Source organism: Giraffa tippelskirchi, chromosome 5 (assembly GCF_054371585.1).
Source record: "Giraffa tippelskirchi isolate mGirTip1 chromosome 5, T2T-mGirTip1v1.2.pri, whole genome shotgun sequence".
Taxonomy (NCBI): domain Eukaryota; kingdom Metazoa; phylum Chordata; class Mammalia; order Artiodactyla; family Giraffidae; genus Giraffa; species Giraffa tippelskirchi.
In genome coordinates this window covers 101,575,958-101,589,383 of record NC_137279.1, presented here as the reverse complement: position 1 = coordinate 101,589,383, position 13,426 = coordinate 101,575,958, and the positions used below count along the sequence as shown (strand labels likewise).

Below are 13,426 nucleotides of genomic sequence, written 5' to 3'. Positions count from 1 at the left end.
CTTGGTCCCATCAGACTATGTGGTTGTTGATGGTTTAGAGGAATTTATACTTGAGACTAGAGTGATGGGTGAATTGTGAAAGCGTTAGCCGCTCAGTAGTGGCGGTCTCTTTGTGACCGCATGGACTATAGCCCACCAGGCTCCTCTCTGTCCATTGAATTCTCCACCCAAGAATACTAGAGTGGGTGCCATTCTCTTGTCCAGAGGATCTTCATGATACAGGGATTGAACCTGGGTCTCCTGCATTGCGGGCAGATTCTTTACCATCTGAGCCACCAGGGAAGCCCAGTGAAATCTATTAACCTTCAAATCAAAAAGAATCTTTGGTGCTACACAGAAACCATGACCATTTGAAGCTGGAGGAACTGCCAGAGCCCAGCCTTACTTCATGGAAACATCCAAGCAAGGCAATGGGACAGTTGTGTCTGTCTTGGTGTCAGATACCATCTTAGCTAAGACCTGCCAACATCGAGAAAAGGGAGACTGGGGCTGAGCGCAGTAAAACACATGATGGAAATCACCTCTCCTTATAAAGAGGCAAGTCTGTCATCACTTCTGGAGAGGCCACGAACATTGACAAAAATTTAACTCATTGCGGGGAACAACACACTGGCTCCAAACGAGTTCTGACAGACACCTCCTGTGGATTTCCAGCTGAGGTGGTTGAGAGTTGTCACAAGTGCTTTGTGTCAAATGCCTGATACTGGGGTCAGGGTGACAGAGACAAGCCCGGAGCCAAAAAATGAATGAGAGCTCCCTGACCCACCTGATGTCTGTACTTAAAACTCTACCACAGAGTCTCATCCAAATCACTGTCTACAGCGCTTCCAACAGGGATGACAAACCTCAGCACCGCAGAGGTGGGGAGTACGAAGCGTACAGAGTCTACCTGGGCATATAGGTGGAGTTCTATCACAAGAAAATACTCACTGGTTACATCCCGAGCATAAGACACATCCACGTCCTCAGGTGAGAAGATGGCATTGCTCCGATAAGGCCAGAAGGAGTCTGACAGGTCAGGAAGAACTGAGTAAGTCAGGTAGTGTTCATCTAGAGAGTCCTGTGGGACTCCATTCTCTATCATCTGTGGCAGCTGTCTGTTGAACCTGGTGGGGAGGGACGGCAAAAGACTAAGCCAAGACTTATCAGAAACTGTACAGTCCTATCTGGTTTTGATGGAATGTTTGAGTGGTGAAGCCAAGGGTCTGATCCATGACAGGGAGAAAACTCTGTTTTGTGTGTGAGACACAGCGTGGTTTTACAGGGGCAGAAGAGAGAAAAAGCAGTAGGTGCTCAGTGGTCTGACCAAATAACAGGCTGATGAACAGACAGATTTCTCTGTGATGGTACAGTCACGCCTCACATACAGGGACACGGAGTAGTGGCTTTCACACTTCCACTTACATGGCATTGACATTACTATGACACACATGCCAGCATGCTAACACCAAACATATAGCAGATATGCATCTCACTCTAGAAACCACACCTGATATAAAAATTGAGTGCAAAAAAATCACTCTGACTTAGTTCACCTGGGTCGACTGACTTGGGTTTGAAACTTGACCAGTAAATAAGAAATTGGAAACAATACAAGTACCACAGTGAAAGCAGAGAACATTATGAAAAAGAATAATAGTGGTGGGCAAAACTGACGACACAATATATTCAGCACTTTCTGTCTTTCCCCGCATCAGAGGTCTGCAGAGGTTATCACTGTACAGGAGCCCACAGATATTCAAAATTACCTCGGGGCCCCAACCGCTGCTCCTTTCAGGTCATCGTGACCATTCTGGTTTTCTGCAAAGAAATTAACAGAAGAGTTATGTCAGGCAAATGCCTTTCCAAAACGCCCAATCCTGTGCCTATCTTCAGAATGTGGTAACAGGCTATTGAGACAGAAATAATCCAGGAGGCCCTAGAATGAGCCTCAGAAGAAGGCACTGGGTTTCCTTCTTGAGCCATTGGACAAATTTCCTTGATATGATATGTCATCGGCAGAGTATCCTGATCCCCAGTCTGTGCAAACAGCTAAATATATCCTTTTCCCCACAGTTCCTGGGGAACAACTTAATTATATCCTCAGCCTGCTATAATACTCAGGCTTTTTTCATCTGAAATGTTGTTTATTAATGGGATAAGTGATTTCACACTGAGATTAAATGGGAGTGGAATCCACACACCATCAAGTCAAATGAATCTCAAAGCTGCAAACAGAGGCCATTCATCAGGTTGGGAAGTTCCAGGGCCCTGTCTTCCCTCAGAGCTGCTGCTGCTGCTGCTAAGTCGCTTCAGTCGTGTCCGTCTGTGCGACCTCATAGACGGCAGACCACCAGGATCCCCCGTCGCTGGGATTCTCCAGGCAAGACACTGGAGGGGGTTGCCATTTCCTTCTCAACGCATGAAAGTGAAAAGTGAAAGTGAAGTCGCACAGTCGTGTCCCCATGGACTTCGCGACCCCATGGAGCCTACCAGGCTACTCCATCCATGGGATTTTCCAGGCAAGAGTACTGGAGTGGGTTCCCATTGCCTTTTCCGTTACCTCAGAGAAACATACCAAAAACTGACAGTGCGCATTACCTTCTGCTATCAGAAACTTCGAACAAGATAAGTCCAAGGAAAAGAGAGAGGCTATGGGTTGACAGACGTGAACGAAAGTCGTGACACCTCCAAAGAAATAAACAAGACTGCAAAAAGCCTTGGACAGGTGTAGGAACGCAGGGACATTACCCAGAAATGACAATTAAAGCATTTCCTGTGAGATAAGAGGTTCATTCAAAATTAGGAAGCCTTTGTACCTCCTGTGCCACAATTGCTAAGGTTCATGTGAGTCTGGCTGGACCACCTTGGGTAGAGCGGTTTACCCCAGGGACAACCATGACAGGGAACTTAGAAAAGTTCATTCATAGAATGTCTCATTTTAAATGCAACTATAGAGTCTGGTTCAAATCAGGCTTCAGTATGGAAGCATAGGGTCTATCAAACGGGATCATTCTCCCAGAGTAGACTAACAGATATATCGAAGACTACCTGGGAGACCAGTCGAAATTTCATCCTCTTCAGCATGAGAGCAACCACAGGCTCCATCCATGGCAGACTCCACATTCTCTTCATCAAATGCAAATTTTCCATCACTGGAAGGCTGGTTGCAGGCAGAACCTTCCTGGAGAGTGGAAGGTACTGAAACACATTCATCTTGGGATTGCTGGAACACCACCTTCTTTTCAACATCCAGCAAGTTCACGCTGTGTCAGGTGGAGAAGGGATGACAGAAAATTAAGAGGATTCGACCCCAAGCTATCTGGCTGGTTTTCATGACAGGCATTGAGTTTGCTCACAGAAAGCAAAAGAGCAGTCCCCTTAAGGAGGGAAGTAACTCCTCCTGATGTGGAGTGGAGTGTGGGTGCCATGGGGTAGGAGAGAGACAGCAGGTTCTCTGGGCACTGGGCACACAACCAGCGGTTGAAGGAGGAGATGGAATTTTCCCTACATGCTAACGTCACCACCCCCAGCACACACAGAAGGCAGGGACAGTGGTTCAGACTTTTCTGCACAGATTGTATTGATCTGGATATCCTGTGTCCAAGTGAACACAGCTTTTAAGAAGTTAAAGATGTGTTTGAGTTTGGACTCTATTCCATTCAATTTTAAAATATTTCTTGGCACAAATATAGCTTCAAGATCAGTTTTTCAGAGTTGGAGAAAAAGGAGGTATAGACTAGATATTCTGCCTTCAAGAACTATTTTTTTCAATATTTTGTTGTAATATGAATATCGTTCGATTTTCCTCCCTTGAAATCAAATATTTACCAACATGCTGATGCCAAACCAGTGTAAGACCCATAGGCTCTCACCCTACTTTACCCACTCAGGAGAAAACACACGAATACAGGAACTCCCAGGTTTAGTTATTTCACCTGGGACAACTCACTGTACATTACTAAACTTGAAGGATTGAAAAACTGAAACGCACAAACTTGTGAAACATAAATAGACAACACTACTAAAGAGATACTTGCTGCTGCATGAATAGATGAAAGAGTTATATAGAGTACTTTCTATTTTTCTCTGGATCTGAGGTCTCCTGCTGTCACCACTGACATTCACAGCCCACAGATTTTCAAATTACCTGGGAAATGAGAGCTCTTGTCCACTCACTTGCTTGTGATCGTTTTCATTGTCTAGTAGGAAATTCAGAGACAGCAGGTCATAAGAAGCAAATCAGATCTCACACATATCTACTCAGGAAACACATATACAACAGGGACCTTAATATTCTAATTGTAAGAACATAATTCTTTAGCAAAGATATTCTAGGACACTTAAGTCGTATGAGAATTAGACTGGACTGCTTCCAGACCCATCGAGGAAATTTGCTGATTGATCTGGTATCTCTCCCAACAGCCTTCGTTCTGAGTCTGTAGAAGCACTTAAAAATGTATTTTCCACAGAGATGCTAGAAAATGAGCTGAGTTATTTTCTAGAATTATTTCTATAGTGCTGCTTGGTCCCATCAGACTATGTGGTTGTTGATGGTTTAGAGGAATTTATACTTGAGACTAGAGTGATGGGTGAATTGTGAAAGCGTTAGCCGCTCAGTAGTGGCGGTCTCTTTGTGACCGCATGGACTATAGCCCACCAGGCTCCTCTCTGTCCATTGAATTCTCCACCCAAGAATACTAGAGTGGGTGCCATTCTCTTGTCCAGAGGATCTTCATGATACAGGGATTGAACCTGGGTCTCCTGCATTGCGGGCAGATTCTTTACCATCTGAGCCACCAGGGAAGCCCAGTGAAATCTATTAACCTTCAAATCAAAAAGAATCTTTGGTGCTACACAGAAACCATGACCATTTGAAGCTGGAGGAACTGCCAGAGCCCAGCCTTACTTCATGGAAACATCCAAGCAAGGCAATGGGACAGTTGTGTCTGTCTTGGTGTCAGATACCATCTTAGCTAAGACCTGCCAACATCGAGAAAAGGGAGACTGGGGCTGAGCGCAGTAAAACACATGATGGAAATCACCTCTCCTTATAAAGAGGCAAGTCTGTCATCACTTCTGGAGAGGCCACGAACATTGACAAAAATTTAACTCATTGCGGGGAACAACACACTGGCTCCAAACGAGTTCTGACAGACACCTCCTGTGGATTTCCAGCTGAGGTGGTTGAGAGTTGTCACAAGTGCTTTGTGTCAAATGCCTGATACTGGGGTCAGGGTGACAGAGACAAGCCCGGAGCCAAAAAATGAATGAGAGCTCCCTGACCCACCTGATGTCTGTACTTAAAACTCTACCACAGAGTCTCATCCAAATCACTGTCTACAGCGCTTCCAACAGGGATGACAAACCTCAGCACCGCAGAGGTGGGGAGTACGAAGCGTACAGAGTCTACCTGGGCATATAGGTGGAGTTCTATCACAAGAAAATACTCACTGGTTACATCCCGAGCATAAGACACATCCACGTCCTCAGGTGAGAAGATGGCATTGCTCCGATAAGGCCAGAAGGAGTCTGACAGGTCAGGAAGAACTGAGTAAGTCAGGTAGTGTTCATCTAGAGAGTCCTGTGGGACTCCATTCTCTATCATCTGTGGCAGCTGTCTGTTGAACCTGGTGGGGAGGGACGGCAAAAGACTAAGCCAAGACTTATCAGAAACTGTACAGTCCTATCTGGTTTTGATGGAATGTTTGAGTGGTGAAGCCAAGGGTCTGATCCATGACAGGGAGAAAACTCTGTTTTGTGTGTGAGACACAGCGTGGTTTTACAGGGGCAGAAGAGAGAAAAAGCAGTAGGTGCTCAGTGGTCTGACCAAATAACAGGCTGATGAACAGACAGATTTCTCTGTGATGGTACAGTCACGCCTCACATACAGGGACACGGAGTAGTGGCTTTCACACTTCCACTTACATGGCATTGACATTACTATGACACACATGCCAGCATGCTAACACCAAACATATAGCAGATATGCATCTCACTCTAGAAACCACACCTGATATAAAAATTGAGTGCAAAAAAATCACTCTGACTTAGTTCACCTGGGTCGACTGACTTGGGTTTGAAACTTGACCAGTAAATAAGAAATTGGAAACAATACAAGTACCACAGTGAAAGCAGAGAACATTATGAAAAAGAATAATAGTGGTGGGCAAAACTGACGACACAATATATTCAGCACTTTCTGTCTTTCCCCGCATCAGAGGTCTGCAGAGGTTATCACTGTACAGGAGCCCACAGATATTCAAAATTACCTCGGGGCCCCAACCGCTGCTCCTTTCAGGTCATCGTGACCATTCTGGTTTTCTGCAAAGAAATTAACAGAAGAGTTATGTCAGGCAAATGCCTTTCCAAAACGCCCAATCCTGTGCCTATCTTCAGAATGTGGTAACAGGCTATTGAGACAGAAATAATCCAGGAGGCCCTAGAATGAGCCTCAGAAGAAGGCACTGGGTTTCCTTCTTGAGCCATTGGACAAATTTCCTTGATATGATATGTCATCGGCAGAGTATCCTGATCCCCAGTCTGTGCAAACAGCTAAATATATCCTTTTCCCCACAGTTCCTGGGGAACAACTTAATTATATCCTCAGCCTGCTATAATACTCAGGCTTTTTTCATCTGAAATGTTGTTTATTAATGGGATAAGTGATTTCACACTGAGATTAAATGGGAGTGGAATCCACACACCATCAAGTCAAATGAATCTCAAAGCTGCAAACAGAGGCCATTCATCAGGTTGGGAAGTTCCAGGGCCCTGTCTTCCCTCAGAGCTGCTGCTGCTGCTGCTAAGTCGCTTCAGTCGTGTCCGTCTGTGCGACCTCATAGACGGCAGACCACCAGGATCCCCCGTCGCTGGGATTCTCCAGGCAAGACACTGGAGGGGGTTGCCATTTCCTTCTCAACGCATGAAAGTGAAAAGTGAAAGTGAAGTCGCACAGTCGTGTCCCCATGGACTTCGCGACCCCATGGAGCCTACCAGGCTACTCCATCCATGGGATTTTCCAGGCAAGAGTACTGGAGTGGGTTCCCATTGCCTTTTCCGTTACCTCAGAGAAACATACCAAAAACTGACAGTGCGCATTACCTTCTGCTATCAGAAACTTCGAACAAGATAAGTCCAAGGAAAAGAGAGAGGCTATGGGTTGACAGACGTGAACGAAAGTCGTGACACCTCCAAAGAAATAAACAAGACTGCAAAAAGCCTTGGACAGGTGTAGGAACGCAGGGACATTACCCAGAAATGACAATTAAAGCATTTCCTGTGAGATAAGAGGTTCATTCAAAATTAGGAAGCCTTTGTACCTCCTGTGCCACAATTGCTAAGGTTCATGTGAGTCTGGCTGGACCACCTTGGGTAGAGCGGTTTACCCCAGGGACAACCATGACAGGGAACTTAGAAAAGTTCATTCATAGAATGTCTCATTTTAAATGCAACTATAGAGTCTGGTTCAAATCAGGCTTCAGTATGGAAGCATAGGGTCTATCAAACGGGATCATTCTCCCAGAGTAGACTAACAGATATATCGAAGACTACCTGGGAGACCAGTCGAAATTTCATCCTCTTCAGCATGAGAGCAACCACAGGCTCCATCCATGGCAGACTCCACATTCTCTTCATCAAATGCAAATTTTCCATCACTGGAAGGCTGGTTGCAGGCAGAACCTTCCTGGAGAGTGGAAGGTACTGAAACACATTCATCTTGGGATTGCTGGAACACCACCTTCTTTTCAACATCCAGCAAGTTCACGCTGTGTCAGGTGGAGAAGGGATGACAGAAAATTAAGAGGATTCGACCCCAAGCTATCTGGCTGGTTTTCATGACAGGCATTGAGTTTGCTCACAGAAAGCAAAAGAGCAGTCCCCTTAAGGAGGGAAGTAACTCCTCCTGATGTGGAGTGGAGTGTGGGTGCCATGGGGTAGGAGAGAGACAGCAGGTTCTCTGGGCACTGGGCACACAACCAGCGGTTGAAGGAGGAGATGGAATTTTCCCTACATGCTAACGTCACCACCCCCAGCACACACAGAAGGCAGGGACAGTGGTTCAGACTTTTCTGCACAGATTGTATTGATCTGGATATCCTGTGTCCAAGTGAACACAGCTTTTAAGAAGTTAAAGATGTGTTTGAGTTTGGACTCTATTCCATTCAATTTTAAAATATTTCTTGGCACAAATATAGCTTCAAGATCAGTTTTTCAGAGTTGGAGAAAAAGGAGGTATAGACTAGATATTCTGCCTTCAAGAACTATTTTTTTCAATATTTTGTTGTAATATGAATATCGTTCGATTTTCCTCCCTTGAAATCAAATATTTACCAACATGCTGATGCCAAACCAGTGTAAGACCCATAGGCTCTCACCCTACTTTACCCACTCAGGAGAAAACACACGAATACAGGAACTCCCAGGTTTAGTTATTTCACCTGGGACAACTCACTGTACATTACTAAACTTGAAGGATTGAAAAACTGAAACGCACAAACTTGTGAAACATAAATAGACAACACTACTAAAGAGATACTTGCTGCTGCATGAATAGATGAAAGAGTTATATAGAGTACTTTCTATTTTTCTCTGGATCTGAGGTCTCCTGCTGTCACCACTGACATTCACAGCCCACAGATTTTCAAATTACCTGGGAAATGAGAGCTCTTGTCCACTCACTTGCTTGTGATCGTTTTCATTGTCTAGTAGGAAATTCAGAGACAGCAGGTCATAAGAAGCAAATCAGATCTCACACATATCTACTCAGGAAACACATATACAACAGGGACCTTAATATTCTAATTGTAAGAACATAATTCTTTAGCAAAGATATTCTAGGACACTTAAGTCGTATGAGAATTAGACTGGACTGCTTCCAGACCCATCGAGGAAATTTGCTGATTGATCTGGTATCTCTCCCAACAGCCTTCGTTCTGAGTCTGTAGAAGCACTTAAAAATGTATTTTCCACAGAGATGCTAGAAAATGAGCTGAGTTATTTTCTAGAATTATTTCTATAGTGCTGCTTGGTCCCATCAGACTATGTGGTTGTTGATGGTTTAGAGGAATTTATACTTGAGACTAGAGTGATGGGTGAATTGTGAAAGCGTTAGCCGCTCAGTAGTGGCGGTCTCTTTGTGACCGCATGGACTATAGCCCACCAGGCTCCTCTCTGTCCATTGAATTCTCCACCCAAGAATACTAGAGTGGGTGCCATTCTCTTGTCCAGAGGATCTTCATGATACAGGGATTGAACCTGGGTCTCCTGCATTGCGGGCAGATTCTTTACCATCTGAGCCACCAGGGAAGCCCAGTGAAATCTATTAACCTTCAAATCAAAAAGAATCTTTGGTGCTACACAGAAACCATGACCATTTGAAGCTGGAGGAACTGCCAGAGCCCAGCCTTACTTCATGGAAACATCCAAGCAAGGCAATGGGACAGTTGTGTCTGTCTTGGTGTCAGATACCATCTTAGCTAAGACCTGCCAACATCGAGAAAAGGGAGACTGGGGCTGAGCGCAGTAAAACACATGATGGAAATCACCTCTCCTTATAAAGAGGCAAGTCTGTCATCACTTCTGGAGAGGCCACGAACATTGACAAAAATTTAACTCATTGCGGGGAACAACACACTGGCTCCAAACGAGTTCTGACAGACACCTCCTGTGGATTTCCAGCTGAGGTGGTTGAGAGTTGTCACAAGTGCTTTGTGTCAAATGCCTGATACTGGGGTCAGGGTGACAGAGACAAGCCCGGAGCCAAAAAATGAATGAGAGCTCCCTGACCCACCTGATGTCTGTACTTAAAACTCTACCACAGAGTCTCATCCAAATCACTGTCTACAGCGCTTCCAACAGGGATGACAAACCTCAGCACCGCAGAGGTGGGGAGTACGAAGCGTACAGAGTCTACCTGGGCATATAGGTGGAGTTCTATCACAAGAAAATACTCACTGGTTACATCCCGAGCATAAGACACATCCACGTCCTCAGGTGAGAAGATGGCATTGCTCCGATAAGGCCAGAAGGAGTCTGACAGGTCAGGAAGAACTGAGTAAGTCAGGTAGTGTTCATCTAGAGAGTCCTGTGGGACTCCATTCTCTATCATCTGTGGCAGCTGTCTGTTGAACCTGGTGGGGAGGGACGGCAAAAGACTAAGCCAAGACTTATCAGAAACTGTACAGTCCTATCTGGTTTTGATGGAATGTTTGAGTGGTGAAGCCAAGGGTCTGATCCATGACAGGGAGAAAACTCTGTTTTGTGTGTGAGACACAGCGTGGTTTTACAGGGGCAGAAGAGAGAAAAAGCAGTAGGTGCTCAGTGGTCTGACCAAATAACAGGCTGATGAACAGACAGATTTCTCTGTGATGGTACAGTCACGCCTCACATACAGGGACACGGAGTAGTGGCTTTCACACTTCCACTTACATGGCATTGACATTACTATGACACACATGCCAGCATGCTAACACCAAACATATAGCAGATATGCATCTCACTCTAGAAACCACACCTGATATAAAAATTGAGTGCAAAAAAATCACTCTGACTTAGTTCACCTGGGTCGACTGACTTGGGTTTGAAACTTGACCAGTAAATAAGAAATTGGAAACAATATAAGTACCACAGTGAAAGCAGAGAACATTATGAAAAAGAATAATAGTGGTGGGCAAAACTGACGACACAATATATTCAGCACTTTCTGTCTTTCCCCGCATCAGAGGTCTGCAGAGGTTATCACTGTACAGGAGCCCACAGATATTCAAAATTACCTCGGGGCCACAACCGCTGCTCCTTTCAGGTCATCGTGACCATTCTGGTTTTCTGCAAAGAAATTAACAGAAGAGTTATGTCAGGCAAATGCCTTTCCAAAACGCCCAATCCTGTGCCTATCTTCAGAATGTGGTAACAGGCTATTGAGACAGAAATAATCCAGGAGGCCCTAGAATGAGCCTCAGAAGAAGGCACTGGGTTTCCTTCTTGAGCCATTGGACAAATTTCCTTGATATGATATGTCATCGGCAGAGTATCCTGATCCCCAGTCTGTGCAAACAGCTAAATATATCCTTTTCCCCACAGTTCCTGGGGAACAACTTAATTATATCCTCAGCCTGCTATAATACTCAGGCTTTTTTCATCTGAAATGTTGTTTATTAATGGGATAAGTGATTTCACACTGAGATTAAATGGGAGTGGAATCCACACACCATCAAGTCAAATGAATCTCAAAGCTGCAAACAGAGGCCATTCATCAGGTTGGGAAGTTCCAGGGCCCTGTCTTCCCTCAGAGCTGCTGCTGCTGCTGCTAAGTCGCTTCAGTCGTGTCCGTCTGTGCGACCTCATAGACGGCAGACCACCAGGATCCCCCGTCGCTGGGATTCTCCAGGCAAGACACTGGAGGGGGTTGCCATTTCCTTCTCAATGCATGAAAGTGAAAAGTGAAAGTGAAGTCGCACAGTCGTGTCCCCATGGACTTCGCGACCCCATGGAGCCTACCAGGCTACTCCATCCATGGGATTTTCCAGGCAAGAGTACTGGAGTGGGTTCCCATTGCCTTTTCCGTTACCTCAGAGAAACATACCAAAAAATGACAGTGCGCATTACCTTCTGCTATCAGAAACTTCGAACAAGATAAGTCCAAGGAAAAGAGAGAGGCTATGGGTTGACAGACGTGAACGAAAGTCGTGACACCTCCAAAGAAATAAACAAGACTGCAAAAAGCCTTGGACAGGTGTAGGAACGCAGGGACATTACCCAGAAATGACAATTAAAGCATTTCCTGTGAGATAAGAGGTTCATTCAAAATTAGGAAGCCTTTGTACCTCCTGTGCCACAATTGCTAAGGTTCATGTGAGTCTGGCTGGACCACCTTGGGTAGAGTGGTTTACCCCAGGGACAACCATGACAGGGAACTTAGAAAAGTTCATTCATAGAATGTCTCATTTTAAATGCAACTATAGAGTCTGGTTCAAATCAGGCTTCAGTATGGAAGCATAGGGTCTATCAAACGGGATCATTCTCCCAGAGTAGACTAACAGATATATCGAAGACTACCTGGGAGACCAGTCGAAATTTCATCCTCTTCAGCATGAGAGCAACCACAGGCTCCATCCATGGCAGACTCCACATTCTCTTCATCAAATGCAAATTTTCCATCACTGGAAGGCTGGTTGCAGGCAGAACCTTCCTGGAGAGTGGAAGGTACTGAAACACATTCATCTTGGGATTGCTGGAACACCACCTTCTTTTCAACATCCAGCAAGTTCACGCTGTGTCAGGTGGAGAAGGGATGACAGAAAATTAAGAGGATTCGACCCCAAGCTATCTGGCTGGTTTTCATGACAGGCATTGAGTTTGCTCACAGAAAGCAAAAGAGCAGTCGCCTTAAGGAGGGAAGTAACTCCTCCTGATGTGGAGTGGAGTGTGGGTGCCATGGGGTAGGAGAGAGACAACAGGTTCTCTGGGCACTGGGCACACAACCAGCGGTTGAAGGAGGAGATGGAATTTTCCCTACATGCTAACGTCACCACCCCCAGCACACACAGAAGGCAGGGACAGTGGTTCAGACTTTTCTGCACAGATTGTATTGATCTGGATATCCTGTGTCCAAGTGAACACAGCTTTTAAGAAGTTAAAGATGTGTTTGAGTTTGGACTCTATTCCATTCAATTTTAAAATATTTCTTGGCACAAATATAGCTTCAAGATCAGTTTTTCAGAGTTGGAGAAAAAGGAGGTATAGACTAGATATTCTGCCTTCAAGAACTATTTTTTTCAATATTTTGTTGTAATATGAATATCGTTCGATTTTCCTCCCTTGAAATCAAATATTTACCAACATGCTGATGCCAAACCAGTGTAAGACCCATAGGCTCTCACCCTACTTTACCCACTCAGGAGAAAACACACGAATACAGGAACTCCCAGGTTTAGTTATTTCACCTGGGACAACTCACTGTACATTACTAAACTTGAAGGATTGAAAAACTGAAACGCACAAACTTGTGAAACATAAATAGACAACACTACTAAAGAGATACTTGCTGCTGCATGAATAGATGAAAGAGTTACATAGAGTACTTTCTATTTTTCTCTGGATCTGAGGTCTCCTGCTGTCACCACTGACATTCACAGCCCACAGATTTTCAAATTACCTGGGAAATGAGAGCTCTTGTCCACTCACTTGCTTGTGATCGTTTTCATTGTCTAGTAGGAAATTCAGAGACAGCAGGTCATAAGAAGCAAATCAGATCTCACACATATCTACTCAGGAAACACATATACAACAGGGACCTTAATATTCTAATTGTAAGAACATAATTCTTTAGCAAAGATATTCTAGGACACTTAAGTCGTATGAGAATTAGACTGGACTGCTTCCAGACCCATCGAGGAAATTTGCTGATTGATCTGGTATCTCTCCCAACAGCCTTCGTTCTGAGTCT

At 44.8% G+C, this 13,426-nt stretch overlaps 1 protein-coding gene and 1 long non-coding RNA gene across 2 annotated transcripts in view; one reads left to right on the top strand and one right to left on the bottom strand.

Annotated features, from left to right (window-relative positions):
* LOC145504747 (NBPF family member NBPF20-like) overlaps nt 1–13,426 on the bottom strand; it is a 532,650-nt gene that overhangs the window by 21,108 nt on the left and 498,116 nt on the right. Inside the window, exons 166-177 of the mRNA XM_081486053.1 lie at nt 13,136–13,187; nt 12,037–12,251; nt 10,755–10,806; nt 9,937–10,112; nt 8,633–8,684; nt 7,534–7,748; nt 6,252–6,303; nt 5,434–5,609; nt 4,130–4,181; nt 3,031–3,245; nt 1,749–1,800; nt 931–1,106 (exon numbers count right to left, since the gene is read on the bottom strand). Of these exons, the coding sequence (XP_081342179.1) occupies nt 931–1,106; nt 1,749–1,800; nt 3,031–3,245; nt 4,130–4,181; nt 5,434–5,609; nt 6,252–6,303; nt 7,534–7,748; nt 8,633–8,684; nt 9,937–10,112; nt 10,755–10,806; nt 12,037–12,251; nt 13,136–13,187 (1,485 nt within the window). The remainder of the gene's footprint in view (nt 1–930; nt 1,107–1,748; nt 1,801–3,030; nt 3,246–4,129; nt 4,182–5,433; nt 5,610–6,251; nt 6,304–7,533; nt 7,749–8,632; nt 8,685–9,936; nt 10,113–10,754; nt 10,807–12,036; nt 12,252–13,135; nt 13,188–13,426) is intronic.
* The window catches only part of LOC145504770 (uncharacterized), a 119,092-nt gene that overhangs the window by 8,277 nt on the left and 97,389 nt on the right, over nt 1–13,426 (top strand). The window lies entirely within an intron of this gene.